The sequence below is a fragment of the Lycorma delicatula genome, chromosome 3, assembly GCF_047948215.1.
Source record: "Lycorma delicatula isolate Av1 chromosome 3, ASM4794821v1, whole genome shotgun sequence".
Classification (NCBI taxonomy): Eukaryota; Metazoa; Arthropoda; class Insecta; order Hemiptera; family Fulgoridae; genus Lycorma; species Lycorma delicatula.
Window position 1 is genome coordinate 151354412 of NC_134457.1, and position 19398 is coordinate 151373809.

At 26.8% G+C, this 19398-nt stretch overlaps 1 protein-coding gene across 1 annotated transcript in view; it reads right to left on the bottom strand.

Annotated features, from left to right (window-relative positions):
* Positions 1–19398, bottom strand: part of LOC142321229 (meckelin) — a 48789-nt gene that overhangs the window by 12282 nt on the left and 17109 nt on the right. The window contains exons 5-11 of the mRNA XM_075359223.1: positions 17924–18211; positions 15458–15615; positions 11913–12072; positions 9116–9400; positions 8137–8358; positions 5972–6094; positions 1045–1178 (exon numbers count right to left, since the gene is read on the bottom strand). Coding sequence (XP_075215338.1) covers positions 1045–1178; positions 5972–6094; positions 8137–8358; positions 9116–9400; positions 11913–12072; positions 15458–15615; positions 17924–18211 — 1370 coding nt within the window. The remainder of the gene's footprint in view (positions 1–1044; positions 1179–5971; positions 6095–8136; positions 8359–9115; positions 9401–11912; positions 12073–15457; positions 15616–17923; positions 18212–19398) is intronic.

Below are 19398 nucleotides of genomic sequence, written 5' to 3' on the forward strand. Positions count from 1 at the left end.
TCAACTTTCGCCGACACTTAACATGAGATTTCATCTTTAAATAATTTTTTATCACAAATACATGTTTAACATATAACTGTATTTTAACAAACAACAACACACGATTACACAACCTTGTTCAAAAGTCAATTCTCAGTACAGACTGGCAATTCTCAAATATGCAGGCAATAAATAGTCCTCCACACTCCAGCTTCAGTCATACCAACATTTTTTACATTATTTTACCCATCTCACACCAAAAATACATTTTAACAAAAATATACACTTATTATAAACTACTGAATGAAGGGGCCTCTTTTAAGTTGAGCACTCTATACAATGCAAATTAAATGTAGTCAGTAAGAAATACTAGAAATGAATCCAGTATTAAAAAGATTTCAGATTGAAAGCTTTCTAAAGAAACATTAAAAAAAAAATATAGAAATAACAATCTTTAGGAAGAAAGGCAAACACAAACTGCTGAGAATATACAGGACATTACATATGTTTTCTGTAGTCTTTTTTTTTTGTATGTACATCATGACAAATAAAGGAAACCTATAAATCAGCATCAAATAAATAGCACTAATTGATGATTCTTTTTATTTACATAGTACAGTAGCAATTAGAATGTAAGTTTTACAGTCGAATTATTAAGGTCTCAGCTGAAAAGAATTATCAAGCACCTGAATATATTACATAACACTGCATAATTTTTCTACTTTAGCAATTATAATTATAGTTTAAGCAAATTTTATTTTATTTTATCATTAAGACTATCAAATAAATAAAAGTTAATACTAAATTATATTAACATGAAATCAGTACTTTTAAGGATTACTTTCTATTCCTCAATTTAAAAATTTTCATTAAAACAAAGAATGCATAGTGTAACTGTTGTATATAGAAATGCTATTAAATATATTTCAGCAAGAGAATGACATTTGAAAGAATGAAATTTTCGAAACAAAAAACAATGTACGTTCAGAAGAAACATTTCAACACCTTCTTCAGAAATTACAGTGTAACTTAACAGTAAAAAATTACAAAAAAGAAAATACTCACCTTCCATGTATATAATAACCAAAATTTTCCAAAGCAAGAACAAAGACACTTATATTTGCTAATGAGCATACATCAACAAATTCTTGTATTGCATTCTTTACATATCTCTCATAAACACCCATCAGAAACAACCACTGTAATTGGCATAAAAATAACCAAATTTAATATACTCCAAATTACTTTAAAATCTTATAAAATAATACAGTACTTATGATGCATTTTATAAATTACTGACCTCTGTGATGGATTTTAGTAGTGTCTGCCTTTAATCTAAAAGGATTTGTAGTTCAATTTCTGGTTGTGCTCGGCATTTTTCATATATCACAAAATTAATTTTTTATCATATAAAAAGACACTGGGTAGCTATAATTGGGATAAGCTTGGAATTACCAGAGAGAATAAATAATAATAAAAAATGCAACTATACAATCAGAAGGTCTGTTTAAGGCCTTCCTTGCTTTCTCAGAGGGCACTGTCATTAATAGCACTCACCGAAAGTGTCACGGAAACCTGTTTAATTATGGTAAAACAGTATACTTGTACTTTCTTGAATATGTTTATTTAGTGTTCCACTTCTGTAAAATTTTTCTGTAATTGTAAATTTTTATTTTTACTGTGATTAAAATTATGGCTTCAGAAGCATTTTTAAAAATGTAACTTGAAAGAAATATTGTAACTTGTTTATTTAAAAATTAAAACAATCCTCAAACTGTGCTAAAACTAAAATGGAATCATACATCCAGCTACTTGTGAAGCGAGTCAAAAGTATTTTATTAAAGAAAAATATGAAATATTTAATTAAAGATTTAAGTAAAAAAATTTTTGTATGAAAAAGGTTATTGATGTCACATCAGAAAAATTCTAATTTCTTCGATACTACTTAATCCATATTTTCTACTGTTCATAATTACATATTTAGTCTAAAAATGTTAGTAAAAAACAGCAAGAAAGTGTAAAACCTTATTTTAGTGCTGTGATAAGTACACAATTATTACAGCAAATCTTTCAAAACAAAAAACTTTATATATAATAACCTCACACATATCTGTTCTCAGGATATTTACGTTGATTATTAATAACGTAATCACATATTACATACACATAATTTCATTATACGCAGATTTTTTCTTTATAAAGCACTGATCTTGCTGCTGTAATATACAACTACATCAAACATCTGCGTTTTCTATAAAAAAGGAAACTGACCATTGTACTACTACTTTATACTTTGTGTATCATCTGAGAATGGCATCGGTAAGGTTTACCAGATTAGAGTTAATTAACTCACACATACAGGTGACGCATGAAATGACCCAATATTTGTTTTGACAATAATTGTTTTGGTTAATTAATGTGTTTTATGTTGTCAGAAATTACAATAGTTCATGAATATTAGTTTCTTCTCTTTCTGATTATGATGAACGTATCATTCCAAGATTGCTGACAAAGTAAGACTGACTGTAGAATAGTGCGTTAAGACTGTGTTGTTTTCTAATGAAATAAAAAGTATGGTGCTTACACAAAGACGGTTTTGTGCACTTTTTCAAGCTCAGTGGTCACCCTCATTTAAAATAATACATAGACTTTACAAGAAATTTAACAGTGATGGTTCATTGTTTGACAGTAAGCACAAATGACCTGCCAATGTCCGTTCTCCAACAGAATGTCAAAGCTGTCAGAGCAGCACTGCTGAGGAATCCAGGTGTATCAATAAGAAAAGCAGCAGCACAACTTGGGATTTCTAGTTGATCTGTACAGCGAGTTTTAAAAACCGATTTGCATTTCTATCGGTACAAAGTAACAGTGTTGCCTAAATTAACGGTTGACAAGAAACATCAAAGAATGGCATTCACTGAATGGGCTGTGAATCAAGACATTGTTGAACAATGTTTGGTTTTCAGATGAGGCAAATTTTTATCTAGACAGGGTTGTTATTAAGTGAAATGTGCATTTTTGGGCTTCCAAAAATCAATATGTGCTTCAAGAAAAGGCGCATCACATTCCATGAATTATGGTACAGGCCACTATCTCAAGTCAGGGTAACAGGGCAATTCCTTTTTGAACAGACAGTGAACAGTGAATGTTATCTAAACATGGTGTGTAATAATTTTGTTCCTCAGCTTCTTGCAAAAGGGTTTCGATTAGATAACGAGTGGTTCACACAGGATGAAACTTTTAATGAAATGTCATTTCAAACCGATTTCCTAATCTTTCTGTGTGTGGACAGAACTGGCTCCCAAACAGTCCTGATTTGAATCCATGTGATTATTTTCTTTGGGGATTTCTAAAGGAAAAGATTTTCCCTAAATATCCTCGTACAGGGATGGAACTGCAAATGCTGATCATCAAGGCGTGCAACGAGACAACCAAGGATATATGTCATCGAGCGATTATCAACACAGGAGTTCATGTTGAAGAAGTTGCTAGACTTGTGGTCATACTGGGCATGTGATAAACAGAACATAATCTCCAGCTAATAGTAAACACATTATATTTTACTTTTCTCTATTATAATTCAAATAAATATTTTTTGACAAAACTAAATGTTGGATAATTTTGTGCGCCACTGTGCACAAAAGAAATAGACAAATTTTTATCAATAATAACAAAGTAACAACTAATAAAAATTCTAAATTAACCTAATAAACCAACAAAATCAAACAAGAAAATGTGGGAGAAAGAAAATTTTGTCTAACAGAAATTTAAGAAAAACTGAAAAATATGGTTTTAACCATAGAAAATCAACAAGCAAGAATGTAAACATGAAAATACTTGAATATAGTGTCAACATACCAACTCTCAATGTCTGTAGAGCACTTTTCAATGAAGGTCTCAATCCATGGAAGAAATCATGGAAGATGTATCATCAATGGCAAAAAAGCGATTGGAGTGGGCAAAAAGTCTCAGACACTGGACTGTATTGGATTGAATTAAATAAAACAATCTGTATATTTTAATTAAACAAACTTCTTTTTTTCCTCAGTATTGCAGTTCTTAACTGCTAAATCTCTAGATAATGTTAAGTTGTTAATTGTTATGACAAATTTGAAGATGCTCTGTATGTCATGAGGATCTCATATTACAATATGAAATGCAAACTATTTTATTTGTACATATCTTTCTTTTTTTTACTTTCACATAATGTTTAGTGACTTATCTATTTTTACTGTTTGCTGAAAAACCTCCCAATATGAACAATGAAAAGTAGGAGAAGATTCAGAAAAGACAAAGTGAAGCATCCTACTTCTATTATGGTATGGGGAGTCATGTCAGTACGTGTTGTCATGTGTCAGTTTTATGTTGTTTTATCTTGCCTAAGGCATGATCAGTACTTACACATTTTGAAATATGAATTTATGCTTCAGGCAAACAATGCTTTGAAGATTGTTTTCATGCATGATGAGGCTTCATGCCACAAAAAAAAAAATCACAGAATTTATGAGAGACAATGACATTAAAATACTTCCCTGGCCAGGTAGCAGCCCAGACATGAACTCCATTGAAAACTTATGGGCCATACTGAAAAAGAGGGGCCATACATCAAAAGAAGATTACTACTATGGTAGAGTTAATAGGGCGACTGGCTGCAGCATGGTATAAGAACGTAAATGTCAGAAGAATGTGTATTAATCTAGTGAAAAGCATTCCAGAGAAATTAGAAATGTTAATATAAAATAAGGGAAAGCACACAAAGTAAAGCAAGTAGTTTTAAAGTAAGTAGTAAGTAGTTTTTTAAAATGTGAATTATATCTTTTTGTATTAAATAGTTTTGAAATAAATAAATTTAAAAGAAAAATTCACTTTGGTCACTCAAAATGATATTATACAATATACTTCCAAAAAAGAAACAAATCATAAGGTTAAATTTTTTCAGTGAATAATACTATACAACATGATTTATATGATAAGAGATAGTTAATTCAATAACATAACAAAATGAACAATACAAGTTAACTCAGTAGTAAAATTTTACAAAAGCTAGTAATGATTTTGCTGAAAACTTTTGGAATTTGCTTCTTTATCCTTTCATTGATAAAGTTGTGAATTAATTTCTCAAATGTGATCTGACTTATTTAAGAGAAAAAAATAACAGTTCCAGACTGACTTTTTATGCCAGAAAAAAGTTATAAATAGGTAGAGAATGAAAACTTTCTGCTCCAATATCCCATTTAGAAAAAAATTCAAATTTTTTAAAGATTTAAACAGCTAAAGGTAAACTTTTATTTTTAGGGTTTTGGGTCTTTTTTCTAAATGGAAAAAAGTTTTTTTCTTAAAATCACTAGTTAGAATTTCTGACTATTATTTTGGGGTAAGTTAAAATTCATACTTTAGGACATCTTTTAAGATCTTGCACTTTTCAATACTTTCTTGCTCCTCATGTGATTTTCTTTTTAAATTTAATAGAATTAATCTTGCTGTTAAACCAGTTACCACCACCAGTTATTTTAATTAGATATCACTAACTTAATTAGTTTATTTTAAACTATTTTCATATAAAACCACATAAGCTACAACCTCTAAGGTGAAGTGATAACATCTCTGCTTTTTATCCAGAGGTTTTCAAGTTGGAATTCTCTGATCAGGCTTTACATTTTTCTGATTCTACAAAAATTAATTTTTTAACTATCTTTAAAAAAAAAGAAGTAAAGAAATATAATTGAGAATAAGCCTATAGTTTAAATATGAATAATAAGTACATGTCAACATACACAACCATGTTCATAAAAGCCAAAAGTAGTGTAATTTTATGTAACAATAGCAATATACTTCTCTCTTATATACTATAACAGCCTGAAAAGAAAATGTTAAGCATAAGTATTAAAACTCTATACTGACTTCACACATAAAAAAATAAAAAAGTAACTGATGAAAAAGAATATTTTCATAAGAATATGAAAAATAAGTTTGTACAATTGTTAAAACTAACCTGAGTAATATACAATGTTAAATATATTATAAGAAAAACACTAAATCGTAATAAAGGAGATTCAGAATGATAAGGTGAAACTAAATCTGGTCCTGAAGTTGCCCATTCTCTAAGTCCCCATATCTGCAAATAGTAAAACAAAATAATATCAATATTTTACTTCAGAAAATAAAAATTTTATCGGTTAATTTTATTTGGTTTTGTTTAGAAATAAATAATTTAATACATCAAGTTCATAACAATAAAATTGTGAGCCTGTATCATAGCCAAAATTTTTATAATTTATTAAATATAAAAATATTTGATATTTTTTTGAATTTACATTTGGTCTCTGTAGAACCACAATGAATAGTTTCACTTATTGGAATCTGTTTTCTTTTGTTCCCAGTACTTTTTTATTATGCATGAGTATTTTTAACCTTTGCTGGGTTCATTCTTTTTTTAAGTACTTTTCTTCTGAAATCCTTCAAATGTTGGTAATATTTTTATACTTTGATAAAAATATTTGATTGTTTTAATTAATGGTCATAATAGATGAACTGCATACCTAGTGTACCATTCAGATATCATGTGTTTATGCTGATAGCACAGGAAACAGGAAATGTAACTGGTAATTGATAATGAAAGGTATAAAATAGCAGTAACTGAAAAGTAGTTATTAGTGTGATAAAACAAGTATTATTAATGAACTCTTACTGACCAAACAAATGAACAACAAAATTACCCCAGAGTACATACCCATAATTGTTAATGAATACAAAATTATATAAACACAATGCAAGATAACTTTCAATGCAATGAAGTTTAGTACCAAACAGAATTAATACTACTTTAAAAATTAATAATAAAACAAAGAAATCTGCATTGAAGAAACAGTGGCGCTACCATTCATATGTAAGTTTCTGGGTTCAAATCCTGATCTGACTTGGCATTTTTCACACATAATAATGTTTATCTTTTATTATAAAATACAGAACAGATAGCTGTAATAAATACATGATACATGTTAGATAGCTATAATTGTACATGTGTCAATTGTTTCCAGAGTGCAATCAAATAAATATTACAATCTGAAAATACACACTTATCTAAAAACTATATAATAATTTAAGTAATAATTATACAACTATATATATATAGTTAATTAATTTAGATTAAATTTTTTATAGTCCATTTCTTTTTTTTTCCTCTGTATGTTTAATAACTATATATAACATAATAATATTTTTTCAGCCTCTACAAAGTACAGAATTAGAGAACACTCTTACCTTTACTTTTTTATGTCCATCAAAACATTTTCAGGCCCAAGCCCATCTTCACTATATTTTCTATTTTAATAAATTCTTTGTTTACATTTACACATTAATTTTAGCTTTTTACATTTTATTTTGTAAAAATTATTCATTAATAAAATTTAAAACAGTTTAACAATTTAGAACAAATATCTTGACTGAACAAATTATTCTGAAATTTTTTAAATGTTTTAAATTTTATTAACATTTTTTACAAAATAAAATTTAAAGAACTAAAATTATTGTGCAAATGTAAACAAAGAAGAATTTATTAAAACAAAAAATATCACTGAAAATGAGCTTGGGCTCGAAAATGTTTTGATGAACATAAAAAAATAAAGGTAAAAGTGTTCTCTAATTCTGTACTTTGCGGAAGCTGAAAAAAATATTATATATTATATACAAATATATATAGTTGTATAATTATTACTTAAATTATTATATGGTTTTTAGGTAATTGTATATATATATATATATATATATATATATATATATATATATATACTACAATCTGTGGATTTAGTTCCTTCCATCAGGATTTGGTGGGTTCTTTTTCCTTTTTAATTATTGTCCTTTCTGTGTAATATAATTAAAGCATATCATTAACCATTTATGAATGCCAAAAAGTAGTGATTATACTTTATGTACCTTAATTGGGATAATGAAAATCTACTTTAATTAAAAAACATATTTTTTTCAATTGAAGGTAATACTTTCAATGACAAATAAATGTCATTGAATTATCAAGCAATGACAGACAATATTAGTAATATTATTATTATTGTGATGTAATTTTATTATATTTATTAATAGTGAATATATCACACAAATATTACACATTTTTACGAGATATGCTAATTTATTAATGTATACCTCTAAAAGAAACACAGTAGCTACCAATTGGAAAGTAATACTAGTTTTTCTTCGTGTTTGAATTTCATTCCACTCATTTGCAACGAAGTAAGTCCTCCAGATGCTAACAGAATTGGGTTGAGAGGGATCATCATCATGACGCATAATACGAGGTCTTTCCCAGTCAACAAGAAATATATCAATACATATTTGATACCAAACCATTCTGCTCACTTCCACTAACTAGAAAAAAAAATGATTATTTTTAGTTAAAAAATGTTTAATTTTATGAAGAATTTTTTTACAATACTACAATTTACAATTTTACAATTTTTATAATTAAAACAAGTTATCTCTTCCAAGTGAGAGAGTCTAGTGGAAAGGTTTATAGAATTTAAATACTTTCACATCCAGATGTTGAAAATTTGCAAAGGGAATTGTATTTAAATGTGTACACAGCAGATTGCATGTGACCAGAGACAATATTTATAAGTTTGAAAGATTAAAATTTATCAAGAAATATATTTAATTAATTTTATTAATTATAATATACTGAAAAAAGTAGTGAAATACAAAATGCAAAACCAAAGTAATAGCTTTAATTTTAATTTATACATATTATGCAGCCAAAATATGGTATCATATATATTCTGAATTACTACAATAAAAAATTAAAACCCTCAAATGCAGTATGTGAATCTGAAAAAAATCTCAAAATTGTAAAAAAAATATGCTTTTTCTTTATTCTTATTGGACAACTTGAAACTAAATTATCAGAGAACTAGAAAGCTTTTAACAATTACAAAGTGTAATTATAATACGTAAGTTCAATAAAATGAAAATAAACACCTCTATAAAAAAATTGTCACTGACACTTTGACATGTATCAAAAATATTAATGTTAATTTGTTTTTTTAATAATAAAATGAATTTAGGAAGTTTACCCCTGCATTTTTCCATAAAAAAAGTAAAAAAAGAAACTATGAGAAAAAACTCCTACCTTCAAACAAAATGACACTATTATGTAAACTTTAACAGTGTACATGACATTATATTCAGGTAAAAGTAACTGAACAACGGCTTGTCCTTTGTAAAATACAAATATGTAAATAGATGCTGCACTAATGACCATGAAAAAGATATTACTTAAATGACCAGCAGTTATAAGACATAATTCAATAAGAGTCATAAGGTCAATTGTAGTTCTCCCAGCACGTCGAGAGTGTGTCCATGTCTGCATCGCTGCCCAAATAACAGCAACAGCACTTAAAACACCAATCCAAACCTGTAAATTTTAAAAAGAAAATATAATAAAACAACAAAAAGTTTAATTTTATGTTAATTCCTTACTTACTTTTAACTGTTTCTTTAATAAAAACTTTGTTTGATATTAATAGCAATAAAACTAATCTTATATAGTCAGAAGTTTTTTTTTTACCTAACAGAAAATTTTTCATAGCTAGAAGATCATTTCTCTATTATTTACAGAAAAATTGTTTTTCAGAATTATCTTGTTACTAATATGTTTGTTTGACACTCTATTATCATAGGTAGCATTTACTAAAGCTAGCACCAATTTTGAGATGGTTAAGAATTCTGTTCAGTTTGTAACTAACAAAAAAGTGTTGTTTAAATTGTATGTTCCTAAATCGTTTTTGGTGTGTTAAGAGATTTCATTCACTCTGGTGTGCTGAGTTCACAACTTTTTATGTGACACAACTTTTTCTGCTTCCCATTCAGTGATTCACAAATCTAGATTTTATTTTTATGTGTAACAACTGAATAATTTTTTTTAAAGTGATAGAATGATTACCCAATGTAATGCTTTTTTGTAGATTATTTTTTTTACTCTATCACAGCTGTATGTACCTCTTATTTTTTTTAATCTTTTTATGTAACTACTAACATGGATTGAATATTTTACATCAATTTTCAATAGACGTAAGTGTGTACCCTAGTCTGCTTACTACTAGTATGAAGGTAAGAAGATTGTATATTTGTTTTAGATCAAGTAGTTTATTAAAAGAAATTAAATACCATTTTATAGCATGTTATAGTCTGACAATTAAAAGAATTTACCTGAAATTAAACTGCAATAATTCCTCAATAAATGATCATAAGAAAATACAATATATACCCGCCCAAAGCTTGTTACTTTTTATGTAGTTTATAAAGAGCTAATGAAGAACAATAATAAACATAATACTTACACTCTCACAGGAAACACAATTTTTGTGTAATTTTTTTGTATTCCTATTTCCAGATTCTAGAACTCTTTAACAAAAATTTTGTAAAATGTGCACTTTACAGTGTTAATATACAGATCCCTATCTTGATCCTCATCAAATTTTTAAGTAAAATTGCTATCTCCATATCCTGTTTTAATGTCAAAATAATTTTTTTCACATTGTAAACAGTTTTACAACAGAAATTTGAAAATGTAACCATTCATAAATTTGAATGTTAAAAAGAAACAGCGAGGTTCATTGAAACTTTCCTTCAATGGTCTGTTTCTACTGTAAGAATGCAGCTTTTCTAGATTGATGATACAGTCACTGCCAAGTGATAAATAATCAGTAATATTATTACTGGTATATAGCTGTTTGTAAATGTGGATTAACTTTTGTAGTAGAAATTAGTTAGTATTACAGGATATAATTTTAATTTTTTTTCAATAAATAATTCACATTATTTAAAATTAATAATTTTGGATAATTTTCTTGCTAAAGGTTGATTATTTAATTTAAGCTTATATCAAAACCTAATCATTACCAACAAAATTATATGTTTTTTTTAAACCAACATTTAAAATAATATAATGGTTGCAAACATCTATTTTACTTAAATACCGAATCATAAATTATAAAATTATATCTAATTAAGAAAAAGGATAATTAATTATAATAATAAAACTATATTACAATTGTACGTATAACTTTTATTTATGTATATGTTATACATCATTATATTATAACACATTAGCTGGTTGATGTAATTATTTGATCACAGCAACAACAAAGTAAACTTATTTCAAAATAAAATATGTTATACTAGAAACAAGCATGAGTAGTCATAATAAATCGCAGCAATATATGAGTATATTTATATATATCAAAGACAGAAGTATAAAAACCATTTACCATCAAGAGTACAGAATTTAATAATGCTTCTTACCTTATGCTTATTATTTTTTAATAGCGCTTTCGAGGTTTTCCCTCATCATCAGTTATCTCAAATCACACATTAAAATTACAACATATAAAAATATCTAGTCAAATTATTAAAAATGTAGTTAGAAAATTAAATTTTTTTTATTTTGTGGCTAGCTACACATAAAATGGCAACGTAGAATGTTAAAATGGCAGGCCTTAAAGTCCTGCCATTGCCAAAGTATTGCATGAAAAGACCTACAACTAAATGAGAGCCATGATAGACATCCATATTTTAATATGTAAACTGCACAACAAAAATTTTGTCAAAGTTCTAGAGGACAGAAATACCATGTAAATAAAAGTCATGCTTCCTCCTGAGTTTTCCTTGAGAATACAAGCATTACATTTATTGTTTTGAATTTTTTTAAAACCTAATGTAAAAAAAAACAAGCTTTGATTTGGTATATTTATTTTTTATATTTTTTTTGGCTGAAATCACACAGAAGTTTTGAAAGCTTGTAAGTGGAACGTGGAAGTAGACTTTCGTAGCATATGAAAAATTCCATGTCTGACCAGGATTCAAACCTGGATCAAAAAATTAAATGTATTTTATAGTTAACAAAAAAAACAAGGACCTATACTTACTTCAATATAATATGAAATATAATTATCCATATAAAATTTTACATCAAGAGACATTTTCACTATAACATCTGCTTCAATTTCAGCTGCTGCTAACTCATCGTATTCAAGTGTAAGAAGTGGTGGATAGATGAAACCATCTGGTTCATCTTGTACCTTAATACTGAAAAAAAATCTTTAATATAAAATTAATCAAAACTAAAACTGTAGAATAAAAAAATAAATTTAATATAATTACTATAGTATTATTTTATGTAATTATTTTATTACAGCTACTTTATAAGGTATTACAGTTAATAAGTAACAAAAGATAACATTATAAATAACCTAGCATTAAACAGAATAATTAAAAATAATAACAATGACACCACAATTATACTACAAAAATTCACCACACTCATAAAATGATGCAGCCATTAGTGTCTTCTTTAGAGTCTTTTAAATGATATTTTTAATAGCTGCTTAAGACTACAACTTATTTGATTTAAAATCTTATAAACGAGAAATTGGTTGAAGTTTTTAGTACTTTTTATCTACAAAAAATTCTATGTAAGTCACACTCCTTTTTTGTATAATACGAAACATTTATATGATATGAAACACTATGTCAAAAACACAAAAAATGTATTATAAATATACATAATACATTTTAGTATATGTGCATTTATAAGATTTTAATTTACCAATTAATAAATCTTGTTGATCACAGTCAAATGCTTACTTAAATAAAACACTTTTGAAAGCGAAAAAACATTTTCAATCCAGTATAAGGTTCTACTAACATACTCCCAGAAACCAATCACAAACATGATTTTATTTCAAAATAACCTATAATTCCAATCTTCAATAATACAAAAATATAATATAATGTGTTTTAACATACTATAAAGTAACAAGCGAATTATTGAAATTAATGACTATAATATTTCCAACCTCTATGATGGAGTGTTAGCATCTCTGCCTTTCATCTGGAAGGTTCTAGATTTAAATATGGTTATGCATGAGATTTTTCTCATGCTATGAAATTCATCATATCTCATCCAACAACTGTAATTGTAAAGAAGTGGTACTAACATCATTACACTTTATTCTTTTATCTCTTCACCAGCCACTGGTTGCACTAGCTGTATACTTATTTAAAGCACCATTCTCCTTCATTGTTTTGTTGGTGAACAACATAATTATGTTTTAGTTTAAGTGGGAATGCCCACCAAAGCGAGACAAGGATTGGTCTAATATCAATGTGCCAGTGATGCAACTTTCTTACTATTAAAATATCTCAATTACTAAAAACACATTCAAAGGAATACATTGTCTTGAGTGAAAGCCTTATAAGAATGCCATCATCATTTTCTTCTTCTTCTTCTGGTAATGAAAGTTTATTATATTTAAGGTTGATAAATACGAGGTATGATCAAAAAGTATCCAATCTTGGCTCATAGAACCAAAAGTACTTAACCTATTTATTTCAATGACTTGTTTCCATCTGGTGTACATACTTATCTTAGCAATGATTTCATTGTTGGAAGCATTTTTGAAAATCATTTTTAATTAGTATCAAGTCTTCTTGTTGCATTTCTTTTGATCTCTTCTCTGTCTTCAAAGTTCTTACCTTTACATTCTGAAATTTAATTTTTTTAGTTTAAGAAAGAGCCAAAAGTCTGTTTAGTTTTCCAGTGGGATGATTGTGTCTTTGTCTCAGGATCATAGCCAGTTCAGGATCATGAAACTCATGTTTCATCACCAGTTATTATTTTTTTCATAAAATAAAGATTATTAATAGCAAATTAGATTATATCTTCTGTGACTTGCAATTGGGTTTCTTTTTGATCAAGAGTAAAAAAGTTTGGGACAACATTCAGCTATCTTGGAAATGGCAATACTATTCTTTAATTTGTCTATCACCCATAGCTTGATCACTAAAAGCTGTTTGAATCTTTGTTATTGTCACTACTTGCTACTAGATTCTCTGCTCAAACCATTCAGTCAATTTGAATAGCAACAGAAACACTAACTACACATTTTACTTTCTCGGCTGTTAAGCAGTGACTGGTAGCAAAACAGTAATCAAATACGCAACCAGTACAAGTCAAGGTCACATTCCACAACAGTCCCCTTCCTGTGCTACAATTGGTTACCACAATAAAAAATAAAATCAGATACTTTTTTGATCACATCTCTTGTAAATAATTACAATATAAAAAACAGTTGCTATCAGGTGAATCTACATTTAAGGGAAATGAATGACAAGGTTGAAATATCTTCCTATGTGTTATCCTGAAATTATTTTTACTATAATTGGAGCTTGTGTAATAATTCAAACAAGGGAATTTTTTCTACTAAAGATGCAAATTTAAGATTAAATTCTGGATCATCTTTCATGTTGTTATAATATCTTATAATTAATTAACAGCACAGAAATTATTAATAACTCAAATTATTTCACAGATAAAAATATTGTAGGAAACAGATACAATATAATGAAAGGCAGGTAATTCACTAATCATATAAACAACACACTAGAGGAGACAAGCAACAGATAATGGAACACACAGCACTATTATGATAGAGACAAGATTGTTTCTTGACTGTCCATACTCTAACAGCCCTTTTTTATCTTGAAAACTCATTCAACTTTTTGATGCAACCCCAAACGTTTATATTTCAGACAGGAATATACATAAGGATAATAAATATTTAGATCATAAGCTTAGCATTTTATTAGGCTGTTTTGTTTCAGAACAGGACAGCAGTTTTTAACCAAAAATCTCGATGAGACAATTAACTAACTAGTGTTATAATGAATCTTTTTAAAATTTAAAGAACTGTTTTTCATATGATTTTGAAAGTTATATTTAATTCTAGAATATTAATATTCTTTATTTAATAAAAAAAAAAATAAAATAAAATAATAATAAATCATTTTTAATTAAATATTTGTTAATCTGCGTAACAAATATTATTTATTGTTAATGTAATGGAATTATTCATAGCCGATGCAGAAATTAAAAATTAAAGAAGAATGAAGATCAGAGACTGCAAAGGAGTTAAAAAAATCCACTGATTACTCACTATAGAACTCACTACAAAAACCATAGATTACTTACAACTGATGGATTAGTAGAAAGTGTTACATATAAAACATGTGTTACATAAGTGAAACATATAAAACATGTTAATCATCCAAGTAAGGGTTGGTAGATACTTTTGAAGCCCCTCCAGGTTAACAATAATAAAATCAGCATTAAACAATGAGAACAGGATAAGGTTTTTTGATTACTTCTAAAAAAAGAGGTTAATTTTTCTGTTCTACATCAAATAAAATTTACTGTTCTATAATTATAATAATAATTAAAAATTATAATATAATTTAAAATAATCAAAAATAATTAATGTGATGAATTGCTAATTCAGCTCACAATAATGTTTATCAGTATAATCCATAACAATATAAAAAAGGTTTACATTTGTAAACAGTAATCAAAATATAATAGCAGAGGTAACATAATGTTAATTATTGTACAAGACAGTAATGTAAAAAAGCATACCTTAGTGAAGAGTATTTCACATAACGAACAAATGATGGTAAAGGACGTTTTGGTGTACCTGAATTACTTCTCCCATCACTATCAGAAACTGAAACTCCACCAACTTTATCCAAAAGAAAAAATCTGCGAGTAAGCTGCCACTGAGATTTATCTGAAATCTTTTAATATAATTTTGATTTCTTGCAATAGACGACTATAGTGTTTAAAAAGTTATTAAAAGTACATTATAATTTATTAATTTTATTTTCAAATACAATTTTCTTTTATGAAAAATCAGCAAAACTCATTGCTCACTAATAATAGATTGAATCATAAAACATTCTTTAAATTACATCTCTAAATCATCAGCCAATGGTGTGTTGTTAGTTAAAATTCAAAAATAAATTAGAATAGAATTGTTACTGAAAGGCTGTATCATGAAAGGCAAGCATTAATCCAGTTTGTCATTTGTCACCTTGTTTAATAAAATCCCTTCATGAATAAAATAAATAATGTATTGGTTAAATAAACCACATCATGTAGATTACTAAAGATAAAGTTGAATGTAATCTGACTGCATGCTGCTTGCATTTATTAGTAAAAAATGTTAGATTGAGAGGATAAGTACATGAACTAATGACATGTATTAAAGATATTTATAATTTAACAACTTTCTTCTATGATTCCTCTGTTCTACTGCCAATTTAAACACAGCATAATAACAAATTCTTTAGTTGATAAATAAAAAAGACAACATAATTGTAGAAATAATAAGATGAAGAAATACTATTTAAAAAGTACTATCAATCTGATAATAATGATTATAATTATGATAATACTATCATAATCTGAATATAAAAAAAATATTACAATAAAAAAATATTATAATACATGTACTGAGTAAACTTAGTACTGAGTAAAATAGTTGCACACATAAGTTTAGCATAACATAAGTTTATCTACATAAGCAACAGTGTTTTAAAAGATTAAGTTTAACTCATTCAAGGTTCTAGGCAATAATGATTATCTTAACTGACTTAACTGCAAAATGACAGACAACCTGCTGTTCTTGATTCATAAGAGCTTTTTATTAATTTTCAGGTGGCTACAGCCATTCTAATAAGTTCCTTTACTATTCACAGTAATTCAATAAAATTTATTTTTTATATACAGAACAGATGTTTCATTATACCTTTTACAACAGCCTATTAACCTTTATATCAACTTTTTATAACCTTTAAAAATAATTTCCAATTTCATAATGTAAGTACCAAAGTTTGTTGCTTTCTTGGGTTAGTGAACAATAATAATTAATTTTCATTAATAAATAATTAACTTTAATATTTATTCCTAAAAAAAAGATCTGCTTATTGGGCTAAGATTTTATTCTTTACTTGTGCAGTAAACTTTCTTAAAGGGATTATGTTTTTCAGACTATATTTAGTGACTAAGTTTCTAAATTAAGTATAATACGTTGTACTTAATATAGAAACTTATTTTTACTTATATTCATACTTATTTCTCTTAATATTAATAGCTGGTAATTTTTATTTTATAGGTATATTTAACCATAATAGTCACTTACTATATACAGAGAATAAAATATAATAAATAATTTTAAAAAAACTTTGTTTAAAGATCAACTTAAAAAAAAAACAAATGTCAGATAAACTATTTGTAAAAGATTATTTAATAATGAGGTATTAATTAATAATAAATATGTATTTTATAGTTTAAGTACTATGAGCTAAAAGTTAAGTATAGAGTATAACTTAAGTTACAATATATGACACAATGTAATGCAATAAATTGTTTTTTAATATCAGTTATTTGAAAGAAGTACTTACTAAAGCACTCTTTCAAGTAGTTAGTTGGTGCAAAATTATCCATAACCTTTGTTTGGATGGATCTGAAGAAAATACTTTTATCATGTGGTATTATGCTTTATAACTGAAATTACTCTAACAATCAATTTTTATGTTTTTGTTTTTTTTTTTTTTTTGTTTTTCCAGCCCACATTTAATGTCAGTTGTAGTCAATGAGTGGTGAACTGGAAATGAGCTGATGGATTCCGTGAATGAATGGAAGGCAGAGCAACATTTAACAATTACAAATAGACTACCGAATAGATTACTCACAACTGATGGATTACTAGAAAGTGGTGAAAATATATGAAAAGCAAAAAAAAATAAATAAATAAAATAAATTCAGAAAAGAACATTCTGAAAAATGTTTATAGAAAAGCAAAGTAGCAAATGACATCAGAGGAATCTAAATTCATTATTGAAGTTTTACAGAAACATATAAAACATGTTAATCATCCAAGTAAGGGTTGATAGATACTTTTGAAACCCCTCTATGTTAACAATAATAAAATTAGCATTAAACAATGAGAACAGGATAAGGTTTTTTGATTACCTCTAAAAAAAGAGGTTAATTTTTGTTCTACATTAAATAAAATTTACTTTTCTATAATTATAAACTCACTTTATTAGGATATTTTTGTCCTTGTTTCAAATTTTTTATTAATACTGGAACAGCATATAGTTGATTTTCTGTAATAAGATATAATTCATAAAATATACTTTCTTTAATCATAAGATTTTGTGCAGTTATGATACATGAATGATGGTACTGTGCTCCAAATCTATAAACAGCTTCATTATGCATTGCGTTATCATTACAAAGAAACAAACTTGATGATGTAACATTAACCACTCCTAACCAACTTCCATTAGCAGTCCACTGAGCAACACTAAATTTTAAACTGCTTACCTGTAAGAAAAGAAAAAACTGATAATCAATAGAAACTAACCACCTATGAATGCATTTAGGTAGCAAGCTTAATACAAAACTACCACTCTGTATAATAAACATATTGAATACATCATCTTGAATAATTAATCATCAATTATAGAATACTATAATGCAAGACATTGCACAATATCACCAATCACTAGAAGTCAAACCACTCTTGGTTACACAGAATAAACACACATGATACAAGGTATATACAAGTAGGTATCTAAACAATAACAACAACAAAATCAAGCTAACAATTAAAAACAGATTAAATTTATAGCAAATGAAGATGGATATAGTAGTAGTTTAAAGAGAAAATATACATTAAAAATAATAGGATATGTTTCGTTACATTAATAAAATAAAATAATTTATATATACAATAGTGAAAATTAAATAAGTAATGTAAAAAATTAAGAAATTAAAAAAAGAATATTCTGTCTTTTATTATTAATTTTTAACTGATAAGTAATGTAAAATAATTCTTGAATAGTAATAATAAAACTACATTACAAAATAATAGTAGTGGCACTTATAAAATTAACTATAATTAAAATAATACATTAACAAAACTAATAGGTTCTTTAACCAAAATCTTTTATAGAATTTAAGAACACAAAAAATAAAATTAACTCATTTTCAAAAGTCAATCTTGGCCTCCCTCTACATCTACTAATTTTAGTAGGAGTATATTATCATTTTATCATAAGACCATTTAATTCATTTCTTCTTTTTGTTAAATTCGTAAAAAAATTATTTTTCTTCCTTATTCTTCTCACAACTTCCTCATTAGTCATATCACATCATTTTATCTCTAGCATTCTTCTACATCATGTGTCAAAGAATTCAAGCCTTCTTTTTTCTTATTCCCTCTGTTTTTAACTTTTTATCTCTTCATGCTAATTTTCATTTTTAATCACAGCATTTTCATTTCTTGATAATCCCATAATAATTTCTTATCTCTGTATTTAAACTGTATTTTCTTTAATATAGCTGAAAAACCTATAGTTCATCTTGGTATAAAGATAAAACTTTATCTTTAAATCTTTTGTAGCCTAACAACTACCACAAAGTCATAATAATTAATCTTGGATTCTTAAAAAATTTTTGCTGGATCAGCATTCACATGACGGAACAGAAGGCAAGAATGGCAGGAGTTT